Below are 24613 nucleotides of genomic sequence, written 5' to 3'. Positions count from 1 at the left end.
TCCAGGGCTCTCATCTGCTCAGCCGATTATCCCGGATTCTCATCTTCCACCATCCATCATCCATCATCCCTTCACGTCTCGTCACTTTCCGGAACATGTTTCTTTTTCCACTCCTTCAACCACACTGCCATCGATCGGCACTTGACGCTTCTTCTTTTGTCTCTTCATGCCCTGGTTCTGTTCCTTGGATTCAACAGACGATGCCCAGAAACATACAAGTTTGAAGAGTCGCTTCAAATCACGCCATATCGACAAAAAGGAGATAGACGACCTCCTACTTGGAGGGAAAAGAGAAAGAACGAAGGAAGGGCTGAAGGAAAGAACGAGACGGAAAATGAATTTACCCATCTAGGAAAGAGGCATTGCGTGGCCTGCCCACTAGGGGCTGTGACACTGTGATGCCGGGGGCCGAGATGTGCAGACTGGGAAAGAGCTGGAGACAGAGAGTAGAGAAGTAGAACAACGCGAGGAAGGCGCAGAGCAATGTGCGCGCGAAAGATAGAGGACACCATCGCATACAAGCTATGACGTGAGGAAAGATGCGCTTTACACGCCCCGCAGGCACGGTCACTAGGAACATGGAGATCGTAGCTGGCCAGAGCTCTGGACATCCGCAGCTTGGCAGTCTTGGCATGCGCTCACACAGTCGTTGCACGGTATCGTCGTTTTGGTATCGGTGAAGAGCCTACAGAAACCCATGCTATGCTACAGTAATATACACCATGATCCCTGCCCCCTCCAACCTTCGAGTCCCTACAGCTTGTTCGCCGGGGGCCCGGGCAGCGCACCGCTCATGACCACGGGCCCGCCGGCCGCCGTCGTCGCCGCCGTCGCCCGCTGCTGCGCAAACCGCGCACCGCCGCGCTGGCCCGTCAAGACCAGCTCGCCGCCGCCACCGTTGCCCCACCACGCGACGCCAATGGCGGCGCGCTCGACGTCCATCTCGCCGCCGCCCAGGACCTCCCAGAAGCGGCGCTGGGCCGCCTGCCGCAGGGGGCCGCCCCGCGCATGGGCGTCTTGGATGCACCATATGGTCTCGGCCGCCGTGGTCATCCACTCCTCGAGCACCGGCAGGGCCAGGAAGGGGAGGGCGTCAATGAGCGTGAGCACGAGCGCGCTTTGTTCCGTCACCAGCCCGGCACTGCTGCTCGACGCGAGAGGAGGCTCGCCCTGCGCCTCGCTCGGGTTGGCCGGCAGGGGGACGGTGGCGGCGCCCAGGGCCTTGAAGCGGACCATTTCGAGCAGCGTCTCGGCGAGGTCGGGGTGCGTCGCGTACACGGGGAACGGCGGCGAGAGGATCTGGATGAGCGTCTTGAACGCGAGGCGGAACTGGCGCGCAGAGATGCGCGCGGGGAACGACGCAAAGAGGGCCTCGGCGTACACGGGGCCGAGGGCGGCGGCAATGGCAGCGTTGTGTGGGCACGACAGCACAGAGAGCGTGGCGCTGTGTGCCGCCTCAAAGACCTCGACCATGCGCGGCGAGTAGGCAATGTGGGAGGGCAGGGCGGAGACGGTCGCGGGCGCCACGTACGGCAGCGCCGGCTGGATGAGGAGGCGGTCGCAGTCCTCGACGGGCAGGACGGCGGCAAAGTGCTCGGCGAGGTTAAGGTAGAAGAGGTCGGATGTTAACCGTAGAGGGTCGTCTGTCGTAGCAGTCGTAGCAGGTGGCCGGGCAGCCACCAATTGGCTCAAGAACTCTGCCGCGGCACGCGGATAACGCGCCAGAATGTCAATGGACGCCAGATAGGCAAACTGGTACGCCTGGAAGTGGCCGGCGCCGTCGTGCGACGCCACAAAGTCCAGCCCGTGCAGCACGCGCAGGGCCTTGACCGCCAGCTGCGGCGCGACGCTGTCCGAGGCCAGCGCGCGGTCCAGCAGGCTGCGTCCGACAATGGCCTGCAGCACGACCGCCGCCGTGTACAAAATCTTCTTGAGGTGCTGCCACAGCAGCGGCCATGTCGTCTGTGCCGTCTCGGCACTGAGGAGCGCCGCTGCCCCTTCTGCTGGTGCGAGGGCGGGCCTATGGAGTATCCGTGCCGCGGTCCAGCGCGCGCCGGCCGAGTCCGCCAGGGCCAGCAGCGCGTCAAGCACCACCAGCACGGCCTGCGGCGATGCCGCACGCTCCACGGCAAACGCCGCCATGGTCGCGAGCGGGCCCGCGCTGGCCACAATCGACAGGGCCTGTTGTGTCTCGCGGCGCCGCAGGTGCTGGAACGACCCCGACGCCTCGGGCCAGTGCAGGCCGCTATTGGGCGGCGGTTGCAGCGACACGAGAGGGTCACGCGCCACCGCCTCCACGATCCGCCCGCCGTCAAACCCAAACGGTCCGGCCAGCACGTCGGCGATCGCCGGCAGCAGCGCGTCCGTCTGCAGGTTTGCCCGTGCGTGCTCCGACAGCAGGGACAACGCGTAGTTGAGGCCCATCACCACGGCGTACCGGCTCACCGCGTGCTCGGGGTCCTCGGGGTGGTGGTGCTCCGCCAGCGCCAGGTTGGCCGCCGCCACCACGCCCTGCTCCAGGGCCGCCCGCCGGCTGCGCGACAGCGTCTCTTGCGTCTGTGCTTGCTTTTGCGGAGACGTTTTGTCGCCGCCACCCAGCCCCAACAGCACGCCCACCAGCACCAACAAATGCCGCCAGCGCGGCGACTTGCCGTCGGCGCCCTGGGCCACCGCCCGCGCCCAGTCTTCACTTCCCGGCCGCCGGTCCTCCTTGACGCCCCGCCGGTACGCCGCCGACCCGGCCAGCCCTGCCCGGTGGGCCGCTGCCTCTTCGAGCTCGTGCCGCCGCACGTGCAGGCCGGCCGTGTTGAAGACGCTGACGACGCGGAAGCACGTCTGCGCGGCCGATTCGGACGAGGCTGTGGCCGCTGGGCCCGCGAGCGGGCCCCAGATGGCCGGGGCCGTCAGAAAGTGCGAGGTCAGGAGCGTGACATTGAGCGGATTTGTGAGCGTCGTCAGCAGCGAGGTGGTGCTGGCAAAGATGCGGTCGCTGGGTGGTTGCGGATGGTGTGGATGGCCGCCGTCGTGGTACAGCGCGAGCGTCGTCTTGAGCAGCCGCTCGGTCGCCATCGTCGGCTGCTTTGTGCGTGCGCGCAATTGCCGGCGACTGAAGCGAAACGCGTGGGTATTGTCGTGTCGTTGCTTGCAGTGTTATTGTTTGCTGTGTCGCTCTTTCGTTTTCTGGATGGAGCTGAAATTGGTTGCAGCCATGTGCTAACATGGCAGGTGCGATGCTTGCTGCTAATCGCTAATCACACTGCCGAGGTATGGGACAGGCGCTGAGTGGAGTCCTGGAATATTAGTCATCAAATGTACCAGAGCGCTAGTCCATATCCGACAATTTGTCAATACGACTGCATGCGATCCGAATGCCAATTCGTGCCGCCTGGAGTTCATTGGCTTCGGTATACCCTTCTGTCCACGCATCGTGATCTTCAGATTCATCATTTCCGCCTCTTACAGCGAGTCCGGCAAGCAGTTTACATGCAGAACGATTCGACCATGATCCTGAGACCGGCCTGACCTGCTCTATGGCTTGGTCGTATTGCTTGTCAAATCGCACTTGTACTTGGATCTTGAATTTAGGGTCCGGTTGGTAGGCTTTTGGTATTGCAATTTCTTTATTTGGACGCACGAAACAGGCCCTCTGTTACGGTAGTACGTAAGGGGGCCTTTATTGGCAAGCAGCCGCATTTTAACAGCATGCTTAAAGACACAATTATATGGTACAAGGATCGCTGCCCCCCCGGCAGTCCAACAGCTGCCACACGGAAGGCATGCTCTGCACACGAGAAAGGACTCAACAGGATATGCCCTTCAGCCGCCGGTAAGTACCAATAAAGGAGTCAGCATACAGGGACTGCGCCGGTACCGCCCAGACAAGTTCGCTGGGAGGACATCAGAGAGTCCGAAGCGGTAGATCCTGGCGAGCATACAGCAATGCCATGGTGATAGCGTCTTTTGCACCACGCTGTCTTCGTGGGATTCACCTCTGAAGTCAAATCTCCCATTCTCTCTCCTTCCGAGGCCGCTTGGGCGTCGCCGTCTCGACAGCTGAGCGGGTCCCATATTCTGATGACGCCAAAAACGGCGCGTCCTAGAAATGTCCTGAAATACGCTTTGCCACTCACAGACAGCGTCATCTGTAGCTTTTTGGTGGCTGCGCTGCGATGCGAGCGCTCCTTCGCAACGGGGCTGTGTCTGTTGGTCGCGCTCGTCGTCCTGTGGTCGGGCGTGGTGTTGCAGCGCCGCGCTGTTTGCTGCGCTTGGTCGCGCGCTGCCCGCGTCCACGGTTCGGCGGCTCGTGCTCTTCGTCTGCTGCGCGCTTTCTCTTCCGAGCCTCCGGCTTGCGTTTCGTCTCCGCTGCTTGTCGCTGCGGTCCAACGGCGGCGGCCGGCCCATCGCTGAGACTCCGCAGCGGTGACGGTGTTTGCGTCCGTTGCCGTCCTGGCTCGTCCGGCCAAGGTGTCGCGGCGGCCGTGTTCGTGCCCCCGCCCAGCCACGCTGCGACCGTGTCCGTGCGCCGGCCCGTGTTGTTGGTCGCACCCCTGCTGAGCGCCTCGAGTTCCTCGTCGATGGCGCGGTCAAGCAGCGCGATGCGCATCCGTTCGCCCTTGGAGAAGTGGTGCGCCGTCAACCGGCCGGCGCGCACGTCCTCGTACGTGTTGCCCAGCGCGGCCAGCTTCTGCTCCCAGTAGGCCACCGTCTCGAGGTCGTCGAGCGGTGCCGGCTTGAAGCGGGTGTCCAAACGAAGGTCGAGGTCGCTGTCGATGAGCACGTAGCCGGTACCGGCGCCGTCTTCGCCGTCTGCGTCGCGCTCGCGGAAGTGCGTGTCGTATTTCGGAACATACAAGTCTTCGCCGTGCACCACCCACTTCCCAGCAAGTCCGTGGTCCCACAGCGACTCCAGTTGGTTCACACATCTGGATTGCAACAGAAACAGCGACTTCGCCCGCGCTCGCGATTCGGGCGTGTCCTTGACGGGGGGATTGGCTTTCGCTTCTCTGGCAAACACTGCGAAAGCGTGGCTCGTGTCGGCTTCCAGCAGCTCCAGTGTATGCAGCTCCTCGGGCGTGAAACGGGGCTGCACAAGTCCCTCCTCGGCTTCAATCAGCTTGCCGGTCAGCTCCTTGAATTTTGTTTCCCAAAAAGGAAGGTCGGCAAAGTCTGGTGTTGGTAGGCTCCCAGGCCAGGTAAGCTCAAAGTTAATAAGAAGCTCGCCGTCGCCCAAAAACAGCGTGCTGCCGTCGTAGGTGGCATCGCGGATCACGATGCTGGTCTGGTGTGCGCGTGTATCTGGGCGGGTATCGATGGCAGGATGGTAGAGGTCTTCGTTGTGCAGAATCCATTGCCCGGGACGCCCGAGTTTTGCAAGGAGAAAGAGCGTGTTGAACACTCCAAACTTTGAATTTCGTATGGCGCACCGTTTGGTCTCCAGTACTGCATGAAAGACATGGCCGGCCTGCTGCTCCAATGACTCGATCGTCTTCAGCTCCTCCGGCATAAAACGAGGCTGCACACGCCCCGCCTCGACCTCTTTGATCTTCTCGCCGAGTTCGCTGCGTTTTGCCTCCCAGAACGCAACGTCGTTAAAGTCGGGTGCCGGTCCCTTTCCGTCCCAAATGGTGCCTTGCTTTAGGCCTGGAAGACTGAGGGGAATCTCTCTATCAGGATCGCGAGAATGCGGCCGCGTGTCGATGCCTGGCCGATAGAGGTCTTCGTGGTGTAGTATCCATAGGCCTGGCCGTTCGAGGTTCGCAAGGTGTGCCAACTGGTGGCTAACTTCGTTAGCCGCTTGGTTTAGTTGCCTGTGGTGCCGGCGCTGCGAAAGCATGCGTTCTTTGGAGGAGTCCGCGCGGCTCGCAGCGGTGGCCGGTTTGGAAGCGGCCATCGCGATGTGGTTGTCGCAGTTCGAAGAAGGAGAGATGTTGTCTTGTGTGGGCAGCGGTGGAAGAGAGCGCGCGATGGCAATAATCTGGCCGTCGTGTTTGGGATGCGGCCGTTGGAAGATGCAGCCACTTCTCGTCGCGTCGCAGTCCCCTCATTTTAAGCGCTCTGCCTCTATTCCACTTTGGCAGGCGGCCTTGCGGCCAGCCCCGTACCGCCTCGACGGGTCAACGGGCGCCAACCAAATTAGTGTGTGTGGGTCCTTGACAGCGCTTCCAACACTCGCACCCTCCAAACCAACCAAATTCATATCAACACGATATAAGAATGTGCAAAACTAGGCTGCAGAGCAGGAGAAACGTTCACAGAGATGCTCGTTTCAAGTCGGGTCTTTTTTTTCTTTCTATTTATTTCTTCTCGCCCCAGACTCATTTTTTGCTTGTTTCTCCTCTCTTCTTGTAGTCTCTTTTTTGTAGTCTCTTCTATTGAAGTGTCTCTTCTCGGACTCTCTTGTCAGACTCTCTTGTCAGACTCTCTTCTCAGACTCTCTTCTCAGACTCTCTTCTCACAGGCTCTTTTCTCACTGTCTTTTTTTCACTGTCTTTTTTCTCGCAGACTGACCTCTACACCGCACTTCATTTCCTCATTTTATTCCCTCTGCACTTCTGATTTCGTCCAAGCATCGGTATTCAAACAACACGCGAGCTAGCGACACAACAGTACCGGGTCTCACAATGGCCGATCACAAGACCATTTTCATTGTAAAGGGGCCCCTAGCGCTCCTTGATGGCGAACATAACAAGAATTTTTTTTCCAGCGAGACACCGCCAACTGAAGACGGCGATGTTGCTAGTCAGCATGCGGACTCGGTCTACGGAGACCACGGCACGCCTGCGCCTGACTGGTCCCCACCTCTTATCCTTCGAGTCACGACAGACCACATTCCAAAGGACAATATTCTTGGCTTCGTGATTGGCAAGAATATAGACAAGTGCGACATCGTGCTCAACGACGCCAGGATCAGCGATACTCATATTCATATGCGTCTGAACTTGAAGGCAAACGCCGGCACCCTCATCGTGAAAAATGTTTCAAAACACGGTACCATGGTTCATTTCTCCTGGGAGGCTCATAGAAAATTGTTAAAGAGCACCCAGGCGTTGATGAATCTCGAAACGGCAGACATCAGAATCGGCAACGATTTGCACTTTCAAATCCAGCACTTTGACGATCCTGTGGGATGGAAGAATTATTGCAAGACCTACGCCGGCGTGGGCGGTGCCTTGAGCGTTGCCCAGCTAAGACTGAGCACACAGCCGGAGACTACCAATGCTTCCAAACAGCCGCCTGTCTATGTTCAGGATCGCCGGCTGGGGAGGGGAGCATATGGTGAAGTATACAGAGCTGTTGAAAGACGCACTGGCGATGTGTATGCCATGAAACTGTACAACAAGCCCGAGAAAGCGCGGTGGCAAGAGCCGGCGACGTTGCAGCGCCTGAACCACGTATGTTCTGCCTTCCCACTTGCACTCGAGATATCTCCGCACTAACAACGCACGATCTAGGAACACATTGTTCGGTACGTGGCGTACAACCACGTGTCCGGCCAGTCTCCGCAGCTCATCATGGAATACGTCGAGGGGCTCAACCTCCAAGAATACATGGATCCGAGAAACAACTACGCACCGCTGCGCATGGGCGAGGCACGCGAAGTGCTGCGGCAGCTGCTCGAGGCATTGGCGTACCTCCACGGCAAAAAGGTCACGCACAGGGACGTCAAGCCCGCCAACATCATCCTGGTGAGCCGCAATCCCATCCATACAAAGCTCGTCGACTTTGGCTTTGCCACCGACGTGTCGTCGTTTAAAACAAACTGCGGCACGCCCTTGTACCTCGCGCCCGAGCTCTTCACGCGGCGCGGGCGCTGGTCGAACAAGGTGGACATCTTTGCGATGGGCGTTGTCGCTCTCAATCTGCTGGGGATTTCGGTGGACCTCACAAACGCCACCGGACCATGGGACTGCCTCCGCGCTGTCCTGCGGCAGAGACAGCTGCTCGCCGCCACCAACCAGTCCCCCCCAGCACAGTATGACCTGGTCGTCCGCCTGCTTGCGGACCGTCCTGATGACCGGCCGTCGGCACGCGAGTGCCTGGCCCACGGGTTTTTCCAGGACAGCTCCGATCTCGACGACGCTCTGGACACCCATGGCCTTGTCCCAGACCTGCAAACGCAGATCTTCCTCCCTGGCCAATGGCATGGCGAGGGACACGACGCATCTGAAATCGCCACCGAAATCGCCGACACCCCCTCTGGTCTGCTCCCCGCAGAAGCAGAAGCGGCTTCGGGGCCATCGCCGCTGCAAGACGAGGACGCCTCCACCTCTGGCATTGCCGAAGAACTGGGTCCACACAATAGCCGCCACGCTGCGTCGCTTTACGCGACAGCCAGGCACAGTGCTCGCCAATCCTCGTCGTCTGTGGCAGAAGGACGGAAGCGCCAGAAGCAGTCGCATGCTATCACGTCACGAGGCGGCCGTCCTACACGAAGCGCCAGGTCCACAGCGCCATCGCCGCCTTCCCCTCGGCGCCACCATGCGTCCCGGTCGTCGATAGCGAGTGTGCTGAGCGATGCAACAAACCAACCAGGCTGGGAATACAATTCATCGGGTAACGTTGTCGACACCGACAGCGATATCCTAGACACGGCCTCGTACGGGAGTGTGCAGCAGCAATGGGCTTCAGATGGCGGCCGCCAGGCCCCAGAGCAGACTGGGAACGACGAGGACGAGTCAGGGTTGGACTTGCACGACGGCTGCTGGTTGGACCCTATGCATGCCCTTGGTGGCTTCTCCTCTCTCGCTCGACTCGGACAGGATGATGGCCACGCCGCTGAGCCGGCGTCTGACACGACACCGAGCTTTTCGTCGCTGGGGGGACTTGACTCTCTGCACAGCCAGAACGGCGGCTTTGCTGGTGCTGTCGACACTGAATATGCATTAGGTAGCGCACATGGCAATTCCGCTTCTCCACACGATGATGGCTGGTTCCAGTCAATGCCCGGCGCCAGTGCATCTTTGCGGCAGGATGGTAAGCCGACCGAGCGAACGCCAACAGGAGACGCTGGCGAGAATGCGCCAGAAGGAGGTGCTGACGAGGACGAAAACGCCAATTCAGAGGAAGCCGAAGACGCGGAAGTGGAGGGGGAAGTGCAGGACGAAGCTGCTGATGATGACGAAATCAACGGCAACGATAATGGCAATGTTGACAACGGCGACCACGACCACGACAACGACGATGCTGCCAATGATGACGGCTATGATGAGGGAAGCAACGAAGAACACGGAAACGACGAGTACGGCGAAGATTCGAGAGTGGAAGAACTGCCAGGCAGCGACGCCCGAGCCACCAGCAGACCTATTCGGCGCAGGAAATCAACGTCGTGAGTTATTTCCGTTTCTGCATGTCGTACATTTCAGCACACAACTCTCACGGACACCAACTAACCGGCCTACTCTTTGGCTTATCAAGACAACTCAATAGACAGCTGCTCGAGACAGAATACCTATGGAATCCTCGACCGAGCAATGCGGATTACATTCGTATTCTGCAGACAGTCTCGATGGACAAGAAACAACTGCAGGTAGGACATGCCGCCTAGTCCATCTATTTTTCTCTTCTCTGCCTTGCGTCGTGTTAATGATTGTCTCTATCCAGGTTTGGTTCCAAAACCGACGGCAGCGCGACCGGCGGGCTACCGGCACCATGGACGCCGCGGTGTTCAATGACGCCGATCTGGCAGGGCTGCCACATCAGGACCCCTTCGAGGCACCGCGAGTCCGTGCGGACGCGGCGGATGGCTGGTTGAATGTCGCCGACATTTGCACGGCGGCCCAGGCAGACGCTACCACGCGCAGCACCTGTTTGCGGCTCCTCGCCGGCCACGGCGTGGTGTCTCAGCGGCACGGCCAGCCGTGGATTCCCTTTGAAGACGGCTGGTTCCTGTGCCAGAGGCTGGGCCTAGATCCTGCGCCGCTTGTCATGCCCGGTCTGCCTGCGCCAGAAGAGCCACCCAATGTCTTGAAAAACTACCTCTTTCTGTCTGCGCCACTGCCGCCCGCGTACAGCGTCTTGTGGTGGAATGAAAGGGCAATACCTTACCGGCCCCAGGCCCAGACTGTCAATGCAACACGGCTCGTGCTGGCCATGGGCCTGCAAAGAAATGTTGTTCAGAACTGGCTGGCGAAACGGACGGCCGCAAGGACGTACGTCAGGGGAAACAACACGGTGCAGGGCACCTACCTAGGACTGAACGACGCCCTTCAGCTCTGTATTAGCAAAAGGTTGGATGTGTATCCGGTGCAGATCATTGCAGGGGAGTGCAATATAGTGCTCGATGATTCGGCTACCGCGACGGGAGGGGTATAAAAGTGAAGAGCTCTATAGTGTCACTAGCGGGTCGTTCTTGGTGACAAACAAAAATTTATAGACAGAAAGCATCCAAATCATTTTTTACAATATACAGGACAAATAGGACAAATAGGACAATATTTACGTTACGGTCTCCCACTGCTCTTTGTCTGGCTAGGCACAATCAGCTTCATCAGTTCCTGACTAATTGTTCTGGAATCGTCGATGAAAAAACAATGTCTTGGGGGACGGACTTAATACTAAGCCCGCGATCCTTCGACTCCCAATTCGACAAAATGAACCGATGCCAAGCTCTGTCATGAAAGCCTATAAATACAGCTTGACAGCCAATCTTTCAGGTCTTGACGTACGAAAATACAGGAAAGGCAATCCCTTCCGACCAATTCAAACTCTGTCGTGTTGTATTTTAAGTGCTCTATATTTTAGTTTCCCACAATGGCTGACGGCATCTTGGTCCTCGGTGCCGGCGAGCTTGGCATCGCAGTTCTTGAAGCATTGGCCCGCCACCCGAAGCGCAGCGACACCAAGATCGCGGTCCTGCTGCGTGGATCCTCGTCGGCGGCCGACCCGGCCCGGGCCCAGCTGCTCCGGCACCTGCAGGACGACCTACACGTGCATTTCGAAACGGCCGACGTTGTTTCGGCGTCCGTGGCCGACTTGGCCGCCGTCTTTGGGCGCTACCACACCGTCGTCTCCTGCAACGGCATGGGCCTCCCCGCCGGCACCCAGACCAAGCTGAGCCAGGCCGCCCTGCAGGCCCGCGTCCCGCGCTACGTGCCCTGGCAGTTCGGCATGGACTACGACGCCATCGGCGCGGGCAGCACGCAGGACCTGTTTGACGAGCAGCTGGCTGTGCGCGCTTTGCTGCGGTCGCCCGACAACACGACGACCGACTGGATCATTGTGTCGACGGGCCTGTTTATGAGCTTCTTGTTTTTGGCCGCGTTCGGCGTGGTGGACCGGCCGCAGCGGACGGTGCGGGGCCTCGGGCAGTGGGACAACCGCATCACGGTGACGACGCCCGCGGACATTGGCACCGTCACGGCGGACATTCTCCTCGATCCGCAGGGCATACAGAGACAGGTCGTCTACGTGGCCGGTGACACCGTCTCGTACGGCGACGTGGCCGACCTGCTGGACGCACACTATGCAACCACGTTCAAGCGCGAGCTGTGGGATCTGGGCGCGCTGCAGCAGCAGGTGGCAGCACGGCCCGACGACACCATGGTCAAGTATCGGGACACCTTTGCGCAGGGCCGTGGCGTGGCCTGGGACAAAGACATCACGGTCAACGCGCAGCGCCACATTCCCATGACAGACGTGCAGCAGTACATTCAGGGACTTGACAAGCTGTAGCCGACAGACTTGTACAAAGAAAGGATCTAAGGCATCGAAAATGTATCTGCCCGGTCGATTTGGCCGGAGCAGGAGTCTAGAGTGGTTATAGTTATACGCTAACGACACCGTCAATGATAATCAGTGTGGCCCTTGCATTCGCAACATACAATGAAAAATTGAAAAAGAAACCGCTATTAGTATCCTCCCATGGGTTTCAATAAAAGTCATACATGATAAACGTGGAATACGAGTGCATCTGGGGATATTGATGTACCCTTGACTATGGAGCATATGTGACTTTTAAGTGGTGTTTTGCACTTTTACAAGGGCCTCCCGAATTACATAAGCGCTCGATACAGCTTAGCCGTTAGCTCCAGCGCGTTATTCAATTTGACAGGCACGTCCCCTAAATAACTGGCAGGTGCTCTAGCGACAGCCAGAATCACCAAAACAAAATCATCCACCAAACAACCGACACCCGACAACAAAGCGACATGCGCATACCATAACGAAACCACCGCAGCCATGACGTCGTCGCTGTCGTCGCCATCGTCGACGATGACCGCGCCCGCGGACAATGGCACGTCCTATGCCAGCTTCAGCCAGGCGCCGCCCGGTTACAAGACGCCCGAGTTCCCGAGCCTCTACTGGCCGCCGCAGACACCGACGGCGCACGGCAGCCTCTACTACCTGTACGACATTTGGCGGTTCACGCTGCTCTGGACGGTGATTCTGTACGCCGTCTTCCACGCGGGCGCCGCCGTGATTGCGCTGGCGATGCAGCTCATCTACTCGGGGCGGCCCGAGTACTGGCGGTACCTGTGGACGATTCCGGTGACGTACACGGTGGTCGCGGGTATCGAGGCCCTGTTTGCCGGCAGTTTTGTCGGGTTGATGTAGGTTGCTGTCCCTCAGCTGGCGCAGGAGGCAAGAGAGTTGTTGCACGCCGGACGCAAAAGGGGGAGACCGAGAACCCTGCTGACCGACCTACCCAGCATTGGCGCCGCGTACCTGGCCGGTCCGTTTTGGATGTCGACATGGATTCCATTCATCTGGGGCTGGGCGAACCTGCTCGTCATTGTCATCTCGTCGTTTTCCATCCAGGGCTATCTGTGAAGCGAATGCGGTGGCCAAAGACGGGCTTTCTATTCTATCGTTCTACGGGCATACGCGAGGACGATCGATATCACCACCTTCCTTCTCTATTCTATATGAACGACATCCACGCCTCGATCAGCCACCCCGGCCCATCCCCCCTTTCTAATCCAGCTTCCGGATCACCCGCGCCGGGTTGCCTGCGACGACCACGCGCGGCGGCACGTCCTTGGTCACGACGCTGCCCGCGCCCACGGTCGACCCGGCCCCAATGGTGACGCCGGGCAGCACCGTCACATTCCCGCCGAGCCAGCAGTCGCTGCCAATCACAATGGGCTTGCCCGACTCCGGTCCCTTGGTGCCGTTGCGCACCGCCCCGTCCAGCGGGTGCCCGCCGCTGTAAAACGAGCAGTTGGGCCCAATCAGCGTCCTGTCGCCCACCGTGATGGGCGACGTGTCGATCCACGTGCTGTTGGCGTTGACGTACACGCCCGTCCCCAGCACGATGTTGTACCCGTAGTCGGCGCGCAGCGGCATCTCGACCCACGGATCGTCCTGAAACAGCGCCTCGTCGGCCTCGGGGGTGTCGGCCGGCGGCGGCAGCGGCCGGTCGTCCATGTTGAGCTTCCTCCACAGCGCGACGAGCTCGCGCCGCGGCGCATCGCGGGGGGCCTGGTTGAACACGTGGCAGGCCTGGGCGCAGCGGCGGCGCTCGGCCGTGAGGTCGGGCGTAAAGGCAAAGTAGAGCTCGCCGTCGAGCATTCTGCGGCGGTTCTCCGCGAGCTCGTCGGGCGTGGACGGGATCTTGGCCGGCACGGCGGCGCTGTTGTTGGGGGCAGACATTGTCGGCGGCGTATGAGGGAGTGGTGTCGAGCGAGTGTACTTGGAAAGTAGCATAAATAGAATGCCAAACTACAGCAATCCACCTTTGTTGGCAAGCGATCAGTGGGCTCTTTTATATGCGTCCGCTCTCTCGTGTCTTGAACGTGTCAGCGTGTCACCGTGTCCGGTCGCAAGTGAGTGGAAATAGTAGCGTTGTATGGCCAAAAATGGCAAAAGACACGCCGTCAGGTCCGATCCCCGCGAAATTAAATGAGAGGCAGTGCTGGGCGTTTGCAAGACACTGCGATTCGTTCCCGTTTTCCACTACTCGATCGAGGGGTTGCCCTGTGGAACCCCCTGCTGAGTGCGAGGTTAGCGGTCTCTAGCTTAACTTGGCGCATGTCTTCAGTGGTCGTTTTTGGTCCTGGGCCTTTCAACGGGAAAACTTCGGAGATGCCACATCACGACAACTGGCGTCACGTTTGTAAAACTTGCTGAAGAACTCTGGCGTACGCTCTAGATTCGACGAACCGGACAGCATTTGCACAGTTGAGCCTGCAACGCATAACTTCGATGGGTTGACGGCTCAATCCGTAGGGGTGCATTATTAGATATGACTGGGGGGAAGGGCGGCAGGGCGCCTAGTGACCGTTTTTAGCGGCACCAATCGCCGAATGCAGCAAAAACGATCTTCTCCCAAAATGAATTCAGCTATCTCTAAACGCACGTCGCGATCGATCTCTTTCACACCAACACCAAGACTGGTAGCGTGAACCCATTGAGCATTTACCGGTCGAGAACAATACCAACGGAAAATACCGTCGAGAGCAGACAGTAAGGGGGAAAAGCCTCTCCCATATGCTCACATCTCAGCTCACTGGTGGTGTTTATAAGGGCCTGCTTTCTCGTCTCAGACTTGACCAAAACCTACGTCAACTTGATCCAACGTGATATCGCATTCCCTTCCTCGACATATTCTTCTACTCCACGTCTCTGTCGCGTCGCCGTCCGTTTTCTTCCATCTCCCCGCCCTCATCACCATGGAGAATTCGACGGGCACCGACACCAATGCCAATGGCGCATCGTTGCGGCGGCCCAGGTAAGATCTACATCGTTTCCCTTGCCCTTGTCAGTGCTCCCTTTCTAACATATTGCCAGCCCCATTTCTACGACGTCAGCTTCCTCGTCCGTGTCGCCGCCGCCACGCCCAAACGGACTGGACGCCGCAGCCCGAGCCGCACCGCCGCCCGGCATTGGCTCGCCAGAGACGCCGGCCGTCGGGTTCCCGCCGGATGCTGCCTCGTATCCGGGCCAGAAGCGGTCGCTGGCCGGCATCGCCCTGCGTGCCTTTTGTCTCGGTGCGGCCCTCGTGGTCGGCGTGGTGTCGGGGGCGCTGCTCGTCCTGTTGCCCCGTCTCGTCCCCGGCGCCGCCGGCATCGGCATCGACGTGCTGGCGCCCCTGTGGCGCCTCCCCTTTTTCCTGGCCGCCCTCGCCACCTTCCACTTCCTCGAGTTCTGGACCACCGCCCGCTACAACACGCAGGCCGCGAGCATCGACTCGTTTCTGCTGACGGCCAACTGGCCCGCCTATGCGATTGCCCACACGGCCGCGTCCGTGGAGTGCCTGCTGCGCTACACACTCCTCCGCGACGTGCATGTGTGGACGCACCTTCCGTTCGCGCTACCCCGGACGGCCGTCCTGGCCACGGGTCTCGCGGTGGTGGTCGTCGGCCAGGCCGTCCGCACGGCCGCCATGGTCCAGGCCGGCCGCAGCTTCAACCATACCATCCAGCACAAGCGCGCGACCAGCCACGCCCTCGTGACGGACGGCGTCTACGCCTGGCTGCGGCACCCGAGCTATTTCGGCTTCTTTTGGTGGGCGCTGGGCACGCAGCTGGTGCTGGGCAACGTCGTGTGCCTCACCGCGTACGCAATGGTGCTGTGGCGGTTCTTCTTCATGCGCATCCGGCACGAGGAGACGCTGCTGGTGCGCTTCTTTGGGGACGACTATGTGCGGTACCGGGCGCGTGTGGGCACCAAGATTCCGTTTATTTGAGGGGAGCCAAAAAAAAAAAACAAGAGTGCAATGGCCAGAGTTGTGTGTGAAAGGACAGCATGTGCGCTGCCAACGTTGTCTTGCGTCTCATTGGAACGCGGCCTGTTTGTACAGTCCGGTTTGAATTCCATATATCCCACCGTAGCCCATATATAATCTATACGCGTGCTGAAGAGCAATTACCCAAAAAGTTTCCAAATATACTACAAACTACAAATTTGTCCTTATGCCATTCTGTATGTGGGGATGATGACCTGCCTCGCCGCTCCTTATGGGTGGCTGGCCAGCTGCTTGCTGACACTGCCGTATTTGGCCTGCCAGGCGTAAAAGTACATGAGCGCCGCAAAGGGCTGCCCGAGCACGGTGAAGGAGATCCAAAACGTGCAGTTGCCAATCAGGCGGCCGGTAGCCGAGTGCATCTTCTCGAGCGGCATGGTCAGGAAAATGAGCGGCAGCTGCAGCAGCATGCCGAAAAACGCCACGCCAATAATGTTGTGCGTCGGAATGCCGACGGCCAGCTCGTGCAGCAGCGCCGAGATCAAAAACACCATGAGCGACGCGGCCATGGGGCTCCAGCCACGGCCCAGCAGCGGGGAGTAGACGTGGCGGCGGAAGAAGTGGTAGACGGGCTTGTTCCAGGTGCGCCAGTAGGTGCCCAGGCTCTCGCTGTTCCACCAGTCGTCGTAGAAGCCGCGGTCGCCGAAGCGCGTAATCTCGGCAATGGCGTTGAGGAACGACTGGAACACGGCGAAAAAGCCGGCCAGCCACACGACCAGCGAAATGGTCGACAGCTTGAGCAGGCGCTCCAGGATGGCAAACAGGTCGAGCGAGGCAATCTTGGCCAGCGAGTTCTGCAGGACGGGCGCCGCATACTGCGCGCTGCAGAACCAGATGAAGACGCTCAGGCCAAAGACTTCGGCCAGGCGCTTGGCCACAAACATCCAGCGGATCGGCCCGGGCGCGCGGGGGTACGCAGGCTGGTAGACGAGCGTCGGCGCCCACCAAAAGTACACGAGGTTGCCAAACGTGATGTTTTCCGGGTAGGGGCACTGCGCATAGAGAGCGGGCAGCGCTTCGCGTTCGCCGCGCGAGGGGTGCAGGTATGCATGGCGGAGGTCGCGGTTCGTAAACGCATAGGAGGCCGTCTTCAGCCAGACAACAATGGCGTGGACCTCAACAAGCGTGCCCACGAGGGGGTGGTGGATGTGGAAGTACACCACATACGAGGCAATGGCGAGCGCCATGGAAATGTTGGCAGCGTGCAGCCAGGCGACGACGTGCCACAAGGCCGTGAAGCGGCGGGCCTCGTCTTCGGTCGGGCTAGACGCGCCCGTGCTGCTCTTGGCGCCGTTGCTGCTGCTGCTGCCGCTGCTGCTGTGGCTGCCGGCGGCGCCAATCTTGTTTTGCAGTTTGGCTGCCGTCGTCCGTTTGCGCCAAACCTGCGCCTGCTGCGAGGCGCCAAGCTCAATAAGCAGGGCGACAAAGAGATGGAGGGGGATCGAGAGGAACAAGACAAGGCCGAGGAGGACATCATGCTGGCGGAAGTCGTGGCAGCGGACACAGATGAGGACGCCGTACTGTTGCTGTTAGATGGGGTGCGTGTGGCAGGACAGCGAAATTGTAACGAAATTGTAGCGCCATGGGCAACGTACCTTTTGGATGTTCTCAATCATGAGACGCAGGTTGCCGGCGACCAGCACAATCACCATGAGATTGCGGAAACCGAGGAAGCTGGGCGAGGCGACACTGTCGTGGCTCAAGCAGGACGGCTGCGTCTTGGAGTGGATGGCGGCGACATGGCGATACTTGCGCTGGAAGGCCTTGCGCAGCTGCTGGATCGTGGCGTCATCGTGTTGCGGCTCGATGGGCGTGCCGTCGTTTTCGCTGGTTTCTTTCGTCAGCCGGGCAGGCACCGGCTCGTTCCTGTTGCGGCGCTGCGTGAGGCCGCTGGCGCTCGCGTTTGCAGCCGTTGTCGTGTCTGCCATGTCCGTGACAGGCGCCTTTGTGTTTGCATGGATCTCTGCGCTGAGGGCGTTGGAGGCGTTGAAGGCGTTGGAGGTGGCGCTCATGGCTGTTTTGGCATTTGCATGTGAAGCTGCACTGGTGGAGTAAGCAGTGCTGCCGTCATTGGCGGCGCGATCTTCTAGGTCTTCTAGGGCAGAGACCGGTGGACTGCTGTTCTTGGTGGTTTGCGAAACCGTGGTGCAGCGTCCATTGCCAATGGCAAGATGTGCAGCGAGGCCGATTGACGAATTCATTGAAGAAAAAGGAGAAGTAAAAGGAGAAGTAAAAAAAGGAGAACGTAAAATATAAATACAACGTCCAGGGAAAGAGGGGTAGAACGTCCACGAGCTTCGTTTGTCGGCGGCTCTTGCCAAAGGGAAGCTCTGGGCAGGCTTTTTAGTAAAAGAAGGCAATAGCGCGGCTTCCTGCGGCGTGAAGTTGGTACCTGTATCTTACGCTCTGTACTAACGGTACTAACGTGACGTCGTTGAAAAGCGGCCGCCAATGCGAGACGCCAAAAATGAAAATAGCAACCCAAAATTTTCCGTCGGTCGCTGTTGCGGGCCGAGGCTGCTCACTGTTGCGTTTTCGTATTGGCAGTGGCGACTGGAAGGGTAGGACCGGAACAGACGACAAACAAGATAATGGAAAAGCCGAGATGAAATGCAGGAGATGGAGATGCAAGAGATGCAAGAGATGCTAGAGAATGCCGTGAGTGGGAGCGACTGCGAGAATATTTTCAATTGGCAAAAGGAGGAAGTGCGAATGGGAAGTGACGTGAAAGAGGAGGATCATAAAAAAGCGAGATGGGAAGGCCTCGACAGCGTTTATATCTTTTGCGACGGCATACAACAATCCTGCAACTGAACACGTTCGGACAATAACGCGACGCCAGGAGTACAACAGGAATCACGAAAACTGCGACAAAAAGGACGAAAGGAATTCGAAAAAGGAAAAAGGGTCTGGCTAAGAGTCAGCAAGGTGACAGTGTCCCAAGAGGTGGGTGGTATGAGATTTGGAACAAGTACATATCTGCCCGTATCTTTGCAGTCCTCTCTCAAGCCACCAACACACAAGTCAAGGGACAAGCGGACGAAAGAGGCAACATGAGAGACACCCAGGTACCAGATAAAAGACAACGGGCACCGACAGAGACAACCTGGCAGAAGCAGGCCAAGACAATGCTTCGCTGACGAATGCCTGTCATCCCAATCACATACTCGCCGGCAATGAGCAAATCCTATCGCGCAATCTTTATGACTTGCGTCTGCTTGTGCGGCATACACTCCAAGCAGTACTTACATTGGTGAATGCAATGTTCTTGTGTCCTGCATTGTGGCCTTGTCTTGCCTTGTCGAAGAGCTCCCGTCCGATTGACAGCCTTCCAAGACGGAGATCGTCGTTAGATCCGCGGGGGATTGACGGTTATCTAGAGCCAGTCCCAGATCTTTTATCGTTTGAATGTACCAGCCCACGCGAATTGGAAATGGCTAGCAGCGAGAGCATCTACGAGTAAAGTAACAGAGGGAGGAACCTCGGGGAGCGAAAGGAAAACGAGGGAGATACGAGCAGGGATGCAAGGCTTGATGCAAGAAAGGAGGAGGGAGCTAAGGTACTTTGCACAGCAGGATGTACGTGTCCGAGCAAAACGTTCAAAGATAACGGGGGCTTCGCAACGTCTGCATCTTGGGAAGACAAAACAAGGAACGAACAATATACATTTTCTGCAACAGCACTTATGCACGCCAACGGCAACGCCTAGAACGCGCCGCGGCTCACCGGCATCACACCTGTCGTGCAGTCTGCATCAAGTAGGTCGCCTAGTTCGCTCGGGGCCAATCACAGGTGTAGGTGCAAACACAGGCCGGGGTAGAGTCGAACCAGACACCAGAAAATGGCGAGAGAGACAGCGACGGACAAGTTTGGTGAAAATCCCCGAAAATAGAAAGGGATGGCGAGCTAGCGATGTGATAAGACTACTGAGTATGATATTGGCATTTGCGGAAGAAGCAAGTACAAAGGCAAGTACGAAGGGCGAAGGGCGCAGAGAAATGCAGTGTTCTTCGAGGAAGGAACGATTGGCAGGTACGGCAGCAAGCAACAAGAGACATGTCTTCCCAATAAACTCAAAGAGAAGAAATGACCGAAAAAAGAAAACATAATCCAAGACAAGTCGAAAACAAAACATCAAGTGTCCACCGCCGATGGCGTCGTCGAGTTGCTACATCGCAAAAGAGCAAGGGGTAGAAAAGACGATCGTCGTTTGTCTCAGTTACGAAAGCGGACGTTGCGTAGCTCATTTCTGGCCAATCAGAGGACACGGCCAGATCCAGAGCTTGAGTGTCGGAGCTCCTCACGATGAGGCTGGCTCCACTTTTCGTGCCTTCCCCATGAACCAAAACGCGACGCAGCGCAAAAAGCGCGGCTTCCAAAAGCAGCTCAAAGAAACGTGCATCGCATCGCCAAAAGTGAAACGACGACGACGACCACAGTAGTAGCAATTACGACAAGCTCGCAATCCCCACGACGACGCCATCTGCGCTGGTCACGATAGTCGGCTTTTATAGCAATCTGCGACGATCTACGGAGCCTAACGTGAAGCGCATCTGATTGGCTTCCCTCTACAGCGTTATCATCGCACAAGGCCTCCGTCCTAGCGGACGCGTGCGCCAACCATGGCGTACGATCCACGAGGGGACTACGGTGGTGGTGGAGGTCGGTATGGCCAGGACGGCGGCCGGTACGGAGGCCAAGATGGAGGGCGGTTTGGCGGCCAGGACGGCGAAGGGTTTGTCAGAGTTCGGGGACGGCGACCCGTGACCGACTACGGCGCAAGCCTGGTGCATTGGATGCGCCACCGACATCCCAAGTACCGCAATGCATACGGCGGCGAGTCCGAACGGCCGAGCGTGAGCTACATTGTTGACGTAAGCCGCTGCCCTGTGCCCTTGATGTTTCCTTCCGCTTCTAACTCCCCTCTAGATGCTCCCACCAGTGGCTCGTATTACGAATGCCGCCGACACCGTTCCCACACGCCACCTACACTCGTCTCTCAACAAGATCAAGCACCCCGTCAACGTCGTGCGCTGGACGCCCGAGGGCCGCCGCCTGCTGACCGCCTCGAGCAGCGGCGAGTTCACGCTCTGGAACGGCACGGGATTCAACTTTGAGACAATCATGCAGGCCCACGACTCGGCCATCCGCGCGCTCGCGTACTCGTACAGCGACGACTGGCTCATTTCGGCCGACCACGACGGCAACATCAAGTACTGGCAGCCCAACTTCAACAACGTCGAGAACCTGTCGGCACACACCGACCCCATCCGCGACCTGGCGTTTGCCCCGACCGACGCCAAGTTTGTCACGGCATCGGACGACTCCACGCTGAAAATTTACGACTTTGCCGCCGCGCGGCCCGAGGCGACACTGACCGGCCACGGCTGGGACGCCAAGACGTGCGACTGGCACCCGACCAAGGGCCTGGTGGTGTCGGGCTCCAAAGACCATCTGGTCAAGCTCTGGGACCCGCGGTCCGGCCGGTGCCTGACGACGCTGCACGGCCACAAAAACACCATTACGAAAACGTCGTTTGAGCGCGTGCACGGCTGGTGCCTCGCCACGGCGGCGCGCGACCAGACGGCGCGCGTCTTTGACCTGCGCACCATGCGCGACATTTGCCTGCTGCGCGGCCACGAAAAGGACGTGTCGACCCTGGCGTGGCACCCGGTCCACGGCAACCTGCTGAGCACGGGGGGCGGCGACGGCGCGCTGTTCCACTACCTGCTCGACGAGCCAAACACGCCGCCGGGCCAGGCCGTCACCGTCGCGCCGTACGACAGCCCAGACCCCTCGACCGCCCCCGCCCAGAGCATCTACCCGGCACACCGCGTGCCCTACGCGCACGATTTTGCCATCTGGTCGCTCGACTGGCACCCGCTGGGCCACATTCTGGTGTCCGGCTCCAACGACCGCGTCACGCGCTTCTGGACGCGCGCGCGGCCGGGCGAAGATGTGTCGCGCGACCGGTACCACATTGGCGAGGCCGCCGCCGAGGCGCAGGGTACATGGGACCGGCGGGGCAACCGGCGGCAGCGGCAGGAAGAGGAGGAGCAGGAGATGGAGGACGAGGCCGAGGGTCTTGTCGACCAAAAAATGCCGCTCAAACAGCAGCAGGCGGCCGCCGCCGCCGCCGCCGCCGCAGCAGCAGAAGCTGCAGCACATGGCGGTGGCGGCGCTGTGCCACCACCACCGATGCTGCCCGGTCTGTCGCTGCCCGGCCTCGGTGGTGCGACCAGTGGACGTGGCGGTGCTGGTCTGGGCATGATCCCGCCGCCGCCGCCGCCGCCGCCGCCGGGCGTCCTGGCCGCGGGTGGTGCGCTGCCACCACTCATTCCGGGCGTCGACATGAAGAACCCACCAGATCCGGCGACAATGCTGGAGTTGATGAAAAAGGCCGGCTTCCAGCTGCCGCCGCCCCCACCAGGAAGCCATTTCCCGCCCATTCCACCGCCGCCACTGCCAGCAGGCGTAGGTGGCATGGTCCCGCCGCCACCGCCTCCACCTGGCTTCCAGGGGACCCTGCCAGGGCTGGGTGGTGGCGGCATTCCTGGCATTCCTGGTCTGCCGGGTCTCGGTGCCGAGCAGCAGGGCCAGCGAAATCGTGCACCGCTTCCCAGCCAAGCAGACAGTCTCAGGGAAGAGCAGAAGCGGGGGCAGTACACGCAGCGGCGATAGGTTCCGCTGTTGTGTTGGCGACAGGAAGAAACGAGACGAGGAAGACAAGAGGAGGCGCTGCGGCATATTCCTTGTATTCTTTCATATGCGGCACAAACCCGGGTTTCGACCTGGACATGCATTTTGCAGGGCACAGGTGTCATGGTATGGGAATTTCCGTTGGCAGTTCCTTCTTTCTCACGGCGTGATCATGGTATCTCATGGAAGCGCCCGTCAGCAGCTCAAGCAAGTTATTTATATAATATCAACTGCCCAAAACGATTATTTGTTCTTCATTGTATTCTCATTCACGTTTGCAAATCATATCACCTATGCTGTGCTGTCTATGCTACAAATGCACATTCTCCTCTCGCGTCCCATCTACTGCCTCTACCGCCGTCCCCCTGTGGCCACCTGCTTTTGCCGGTCGTTGTACTCCTTGACCACCAGCGAGCACGACGTCTCCGCACACAGCCGCCGGCGCCGCTGCGGCGGCAGCTTCGCGGCAAACTCCAGGCCCGACGCCCGCTCCACGGCCTCCAGCGGCACCTCGAAATCGCTCAGCGGCTTGGTGTTGGGGATCGGCGCGTTGGGCAGCACAAAGGCGCCCAGCGCCACCGGTGCGCCCGGATTGCCGCCGGGACCCGTGGTGGGCGCCGTCTCGGCGTAGATGACCTTGTAAAAGTGCGTCGGCACGGCCACATTGGGCGGGCTGCCAATCATTTCGTACTTGACGTACCACTTGTTGTCCACGGGGTCCTTTTTCGGGAGATAGAGGGGGCCGGTGACGATCCGCACGCTCGGGTAGCGCGTGGTCAGGCGGCGGCAAAAGTCCTCGAAATGGGCCCAGTAGTCGCGGTTGAAGCCTTCGCCGACCTGGGGACACATGTTGCTGAGGAAAAACGTCTCGTTCATGGCGTCCTGGCTCCACTTGCAGTCGGCAGCGGGGACCTGGTGGCCGCGGTCGTAGCCGGATCGGAAGTAGTCCTTGAGCTTGGCGCGGAACGGCTCGGGCACGGCAGTGTCCTCGACAAAGACGGAGTGCTGGCGGTCGCCGTCACGGACGGCCAGGGACGCCGGGGTGATGTGCTCGGCGACCCAGTGGGGGTTGCGGGTGCGGCGGTCGTAGGAGGAGACGAGGGCGCTGCGGGGAGCGAGGTCGTTGACGGGGCCGGGGAAGCCGTATTGGAACAGGCCGGCCGGGTCGACAAGAGCGGCGGCTGTGGCAGAGACGGGCGGCAATGGTGCCGGGGCGGGGGCGGGCGGTGGTGCAGAGAAGACCTTGGAGGCGGGCACGGCCGAAGATACAGATGTCGACGTCGTCGTCGTCGTCGTTGTGGCAGTCGGAACAGGCGTGGCACGGTCGGACGGCTTGGACCGCAGCGAGAACATGGCGGCCGTGGCGGCAGCACCGGCACCAGCACTCACGGCCGCGATAACGGCGATAGTGGACTTGGACATGGTGGGCGCCAGTTTGGGGGGAAAGGGTGGAGGTGAGGGGGCTGTCGTCAAGGTGCAGTCGATGTTGGCCTTTTCTTGCCGTTTTGAAGTTAGGGTCCCCTAAAATTATTTTTAGCGCCCTGGAGCATCGGGCGTAGCCCCTGGAGATTGACAGCCTTCTCAGGCACGGCTGGCGAACAGGTCCTAATCACTGTATTCTAGCCAATCAGAGTGTATATTGAGTGTGGTGGTCAATGTGCGGAATATGTTAGCAGTATATCAGTGCCTACCAAATATGTCCCTGCAACGAGCTGTAGCAAGAGCTCCAGCATGAACATGACTATATTTCCAGGAACTCTAGATCAATACAATTTTTGCCAGCCTCGCAGTACGTTTCACTATGTTTTATTATCTCGTGCTTTCTCGTTATATCATCCTGCACACAAACAGCAGCCACTTAAAGAATTTTGGCGGTCAATGGTGGCAGAATTAAGTCCGTTTCGCTAGCCTCCACCGCCCTGGCTTCACCGTGTTTCGAACCCGCCGCCTGTGGTTGGCTAGTGGGGTGCTAGGTTCTAGAGCACCTTCCCCAATTCACAAGCTGAGAACCCTGCTGTCCACCTGCGTCACCGTACACACTACAGAATATGCCGCTAGTCCCAGTGGCGATTGCCTGTTGCTGACATCGCCAGCGCGCTGAGATCTCGAGTCGATGCCGCCTCTTTTATTGCACGACTACTTTGACAGGTCGATCTCCAAGTCCTGCCTCCCTGCTCTCCAGTGCGTACGATCAAGCTGCAGCTGTATGAGGTTCCTTCATTTCACTCCTTC

The 24613-nt window shown here is 59.2% G+C and overlaps 11 protein-coding genes across 11 annotated transcripts; 6 read left to right on the top strand and 5 right to left on the bottom strand.

Moving 5' to 3' along the window:
- Positions 1 to 753: 753 nt before the first annotated feature.
- On the bottom strand, positions 754 to 3069 carry SPBR_00267 (peroxisomal membrane protein; the record flags this gene model as incomplete). The annotated part of the gene is made up of 1 exon (XM_040758586.1): positions 754 to 3069. One exon carries the CDS (start codon positions 3067 to 3069, stop codon positions 754 to 756), a length of 2316 nt encoding a protein of 771 aa, XP_040618605.1.
- A 1069-nt stretch (positions 3070 to 4138) lies between these two features.
- Positions 4139 to 5890, bottom strand: SPBR_00443 (uncharacterized protein; the record flags this gene model as incomplete). Its single annotated transcript, XM_040758762.1, has 1 exon — positions 4139 to 5890. One exon carries the CDS (start codon positions 5888 to 5890, stop codon positions 4139 to 4141), a length of 1752 nt encoding a protein of 583 aa, XP_040618604.1.
- A 1159-nt stretch (positions 5891 to 7049) lies between these two features.
- On the top strand, positions 7050 to 9329 carry SPBR_00280 (uncharacterized protein; the record flags this gene model as incomplete). The annotated part of the gene is made up of 2 exons (XM_040758599.1): positions 7050 to 7391; positions 7452 to 9329. The coding sequence occupies 2 exons, from the start codon at positions 7050 to 7052 to the stop codon at positions 9327 to 9329; spliced, it is 2220 nt and encodes a 739-aa protein (XP_040618603.1).
- Positions 9330 to 9505: 176 nt separating this feature from the next.
- On the top strand, positions 9506 to 10311 carry SPBR_00949 (uncharacterized protein; the record flags this gene model as incomplete). The annotated part of the gene is made up of 2 exons (XM_040759268.1): positions 9506 to 9526; positions 9601 to 10311. The coding sequence occupies 2 exons, from the start codon at positions 9506 to 9508 to the stop codon at positions 10309 to 10311; spliced, it is 732 nt and encodes a 243-aa protein (XP_040618602.1).
- Positions 10312 to 10749: 438 nt separating this feature from the next.
- SPBR_00901 (NmrA family protein) lies at positions 10750 to 11670 on the top strand (the record flags this gene model as incomplete). The annotated part of the gene is made up of 1 exon (XM_040759220.1): positions 10750 to 11670. The coding sequence occupies one exon, from the start codon at positions 10750 to 10752 to the stop codon at positions 11668 to 11670; it is 921 nt and encodes a 306-aa protein (XP_040618601.1).
- Positions 11671 to 12177: 507 nt separating this feature from the next.
- On the top strand, positions 12178 to 12768 carry SPBR_09058 (uncharacterized protein; the record flags this gene model as incomplete). The annotated part of the gene is made up of 2 exons (XM_040767184.1): positions 12178 to 12548; positions 12648 to 12768. The coding sequence occupies 2 exons, from the start codon at positions 12178 to 12180 to the stop codon at positions 12766 to 12768; spliced, it is 492 nt and encodes a 163-aa protein (XP_040618600.1).
- A 144-nt stretch (positions 12769 to 12912) lies between these two features.
- Positions 12913 to 13590, bottom strand: SPBR_01003 (acetyltransferase, CysE/LacA/LpxA/NodL family; the record flags this gene model as incomplete). The annotated part of the gene is made up of 1 exon (XM_040759322.1): positions 12913 to 13590. One exon carries the CDS (start codon positions 13588 to 13590, stop codon positions 12913 to 12915), a length of 678 nt encoding a protein of 225 aa, XP_040618599.1.
- A 1019-nt stretch (positions 13591 to 14609) lies between these two features.
- On the top strand, positions 14610 to 15625 carry SPBR_00828 (protein-S-isoprenylcysteine O-methyltransferase; the record flags this gene model as incomplete). The annotated part of the gene is made up of 2 exons (XM_040759147.1): positions 14610 to 14668; positions 14728 to 15625. The coding sequence occupies 2 exons, from the start codon at positions 14610 to 14612 to the stop codon at positions 15623 to 15625; spliced, it is 957 nt and encodes a 318-aa protein (XP_040618598.1).
- Positions 15626 to 15894: 269 nt separating this feature from the next.
- Positions 15895 to 17883, bottom strand: SPBR_00354 (diacylglycerol O-acyltransferase 1; the record flags this gene model as incomplete). Its single annotated transcript, XM_040758673.1, has 2 exons — positions 15895 to 17208; positions 17278 to 17883. The coding sequence occupies 2 exons, from the start codon at positions 17881 to 17883 to the stop codon at positions 15895 to 15897; spliced, it is 1920 nt and encodes a 639-aa protein (XP_040618597.1).
- A 2421-nt stretch (positions 17884 to 20304) lies between these two features.
- On the top strand, positions 20305 to 22363 carry SPBR_00334 (polyadenylation factor subunit 2; the record flags this gene model as incomplete). Its single annotated transcript, XM_040758653.1, has 2 exons — positions 20305 to 20556; positions 20612 to 22363. 2 exons carry the CDS (start codon positions 20305 to 20307, stop codon positions 22361 to 22363), a joined length of 2004 nt encoding a protein of 667 aa, XP_040618596.1.
- A 369-nt stretch (positions 22364 to 22732) lies between these two features.
- Positions 22733 to 23803, bottom strand: SPBR_00798 (endonuclease G, mitochondrial; the record flags this gene model as incomplete). Its single annotated transcript, XM_040759117.1, has 1 exon — positions 22733 to 23803. One exon carries the CDS (start codon positions 23801 to 23803, stop codon positions 22733 to 22735), a length of 1071 nt encoding a protein of 356 aa, XP_040618595.1.
- Positions 23804 to 24613: the final 810 nt, after the last annotated feature.

The sequence above is a fragment of the Sporothrix brasiliensis genome, assembly GCF_000820605.1.
Source record: "Sporothrix brasiliensis 5110 chromosome Unknown Cont19, whole genome shotgun sequence".
NCBI classification, from domain to species: domain Eukaryota; kingdom Fungi; phylum Ascomycota; class Sordariomycetes; order Ophiostomatales; family Ophiostomataceae; genus Sporothrix; species Sporothrix brasiliensis.
Note: the sequence above shows the minus strand (reverse complement) of the source record. Positions and strands in the feature narration are given on the sequence as shown.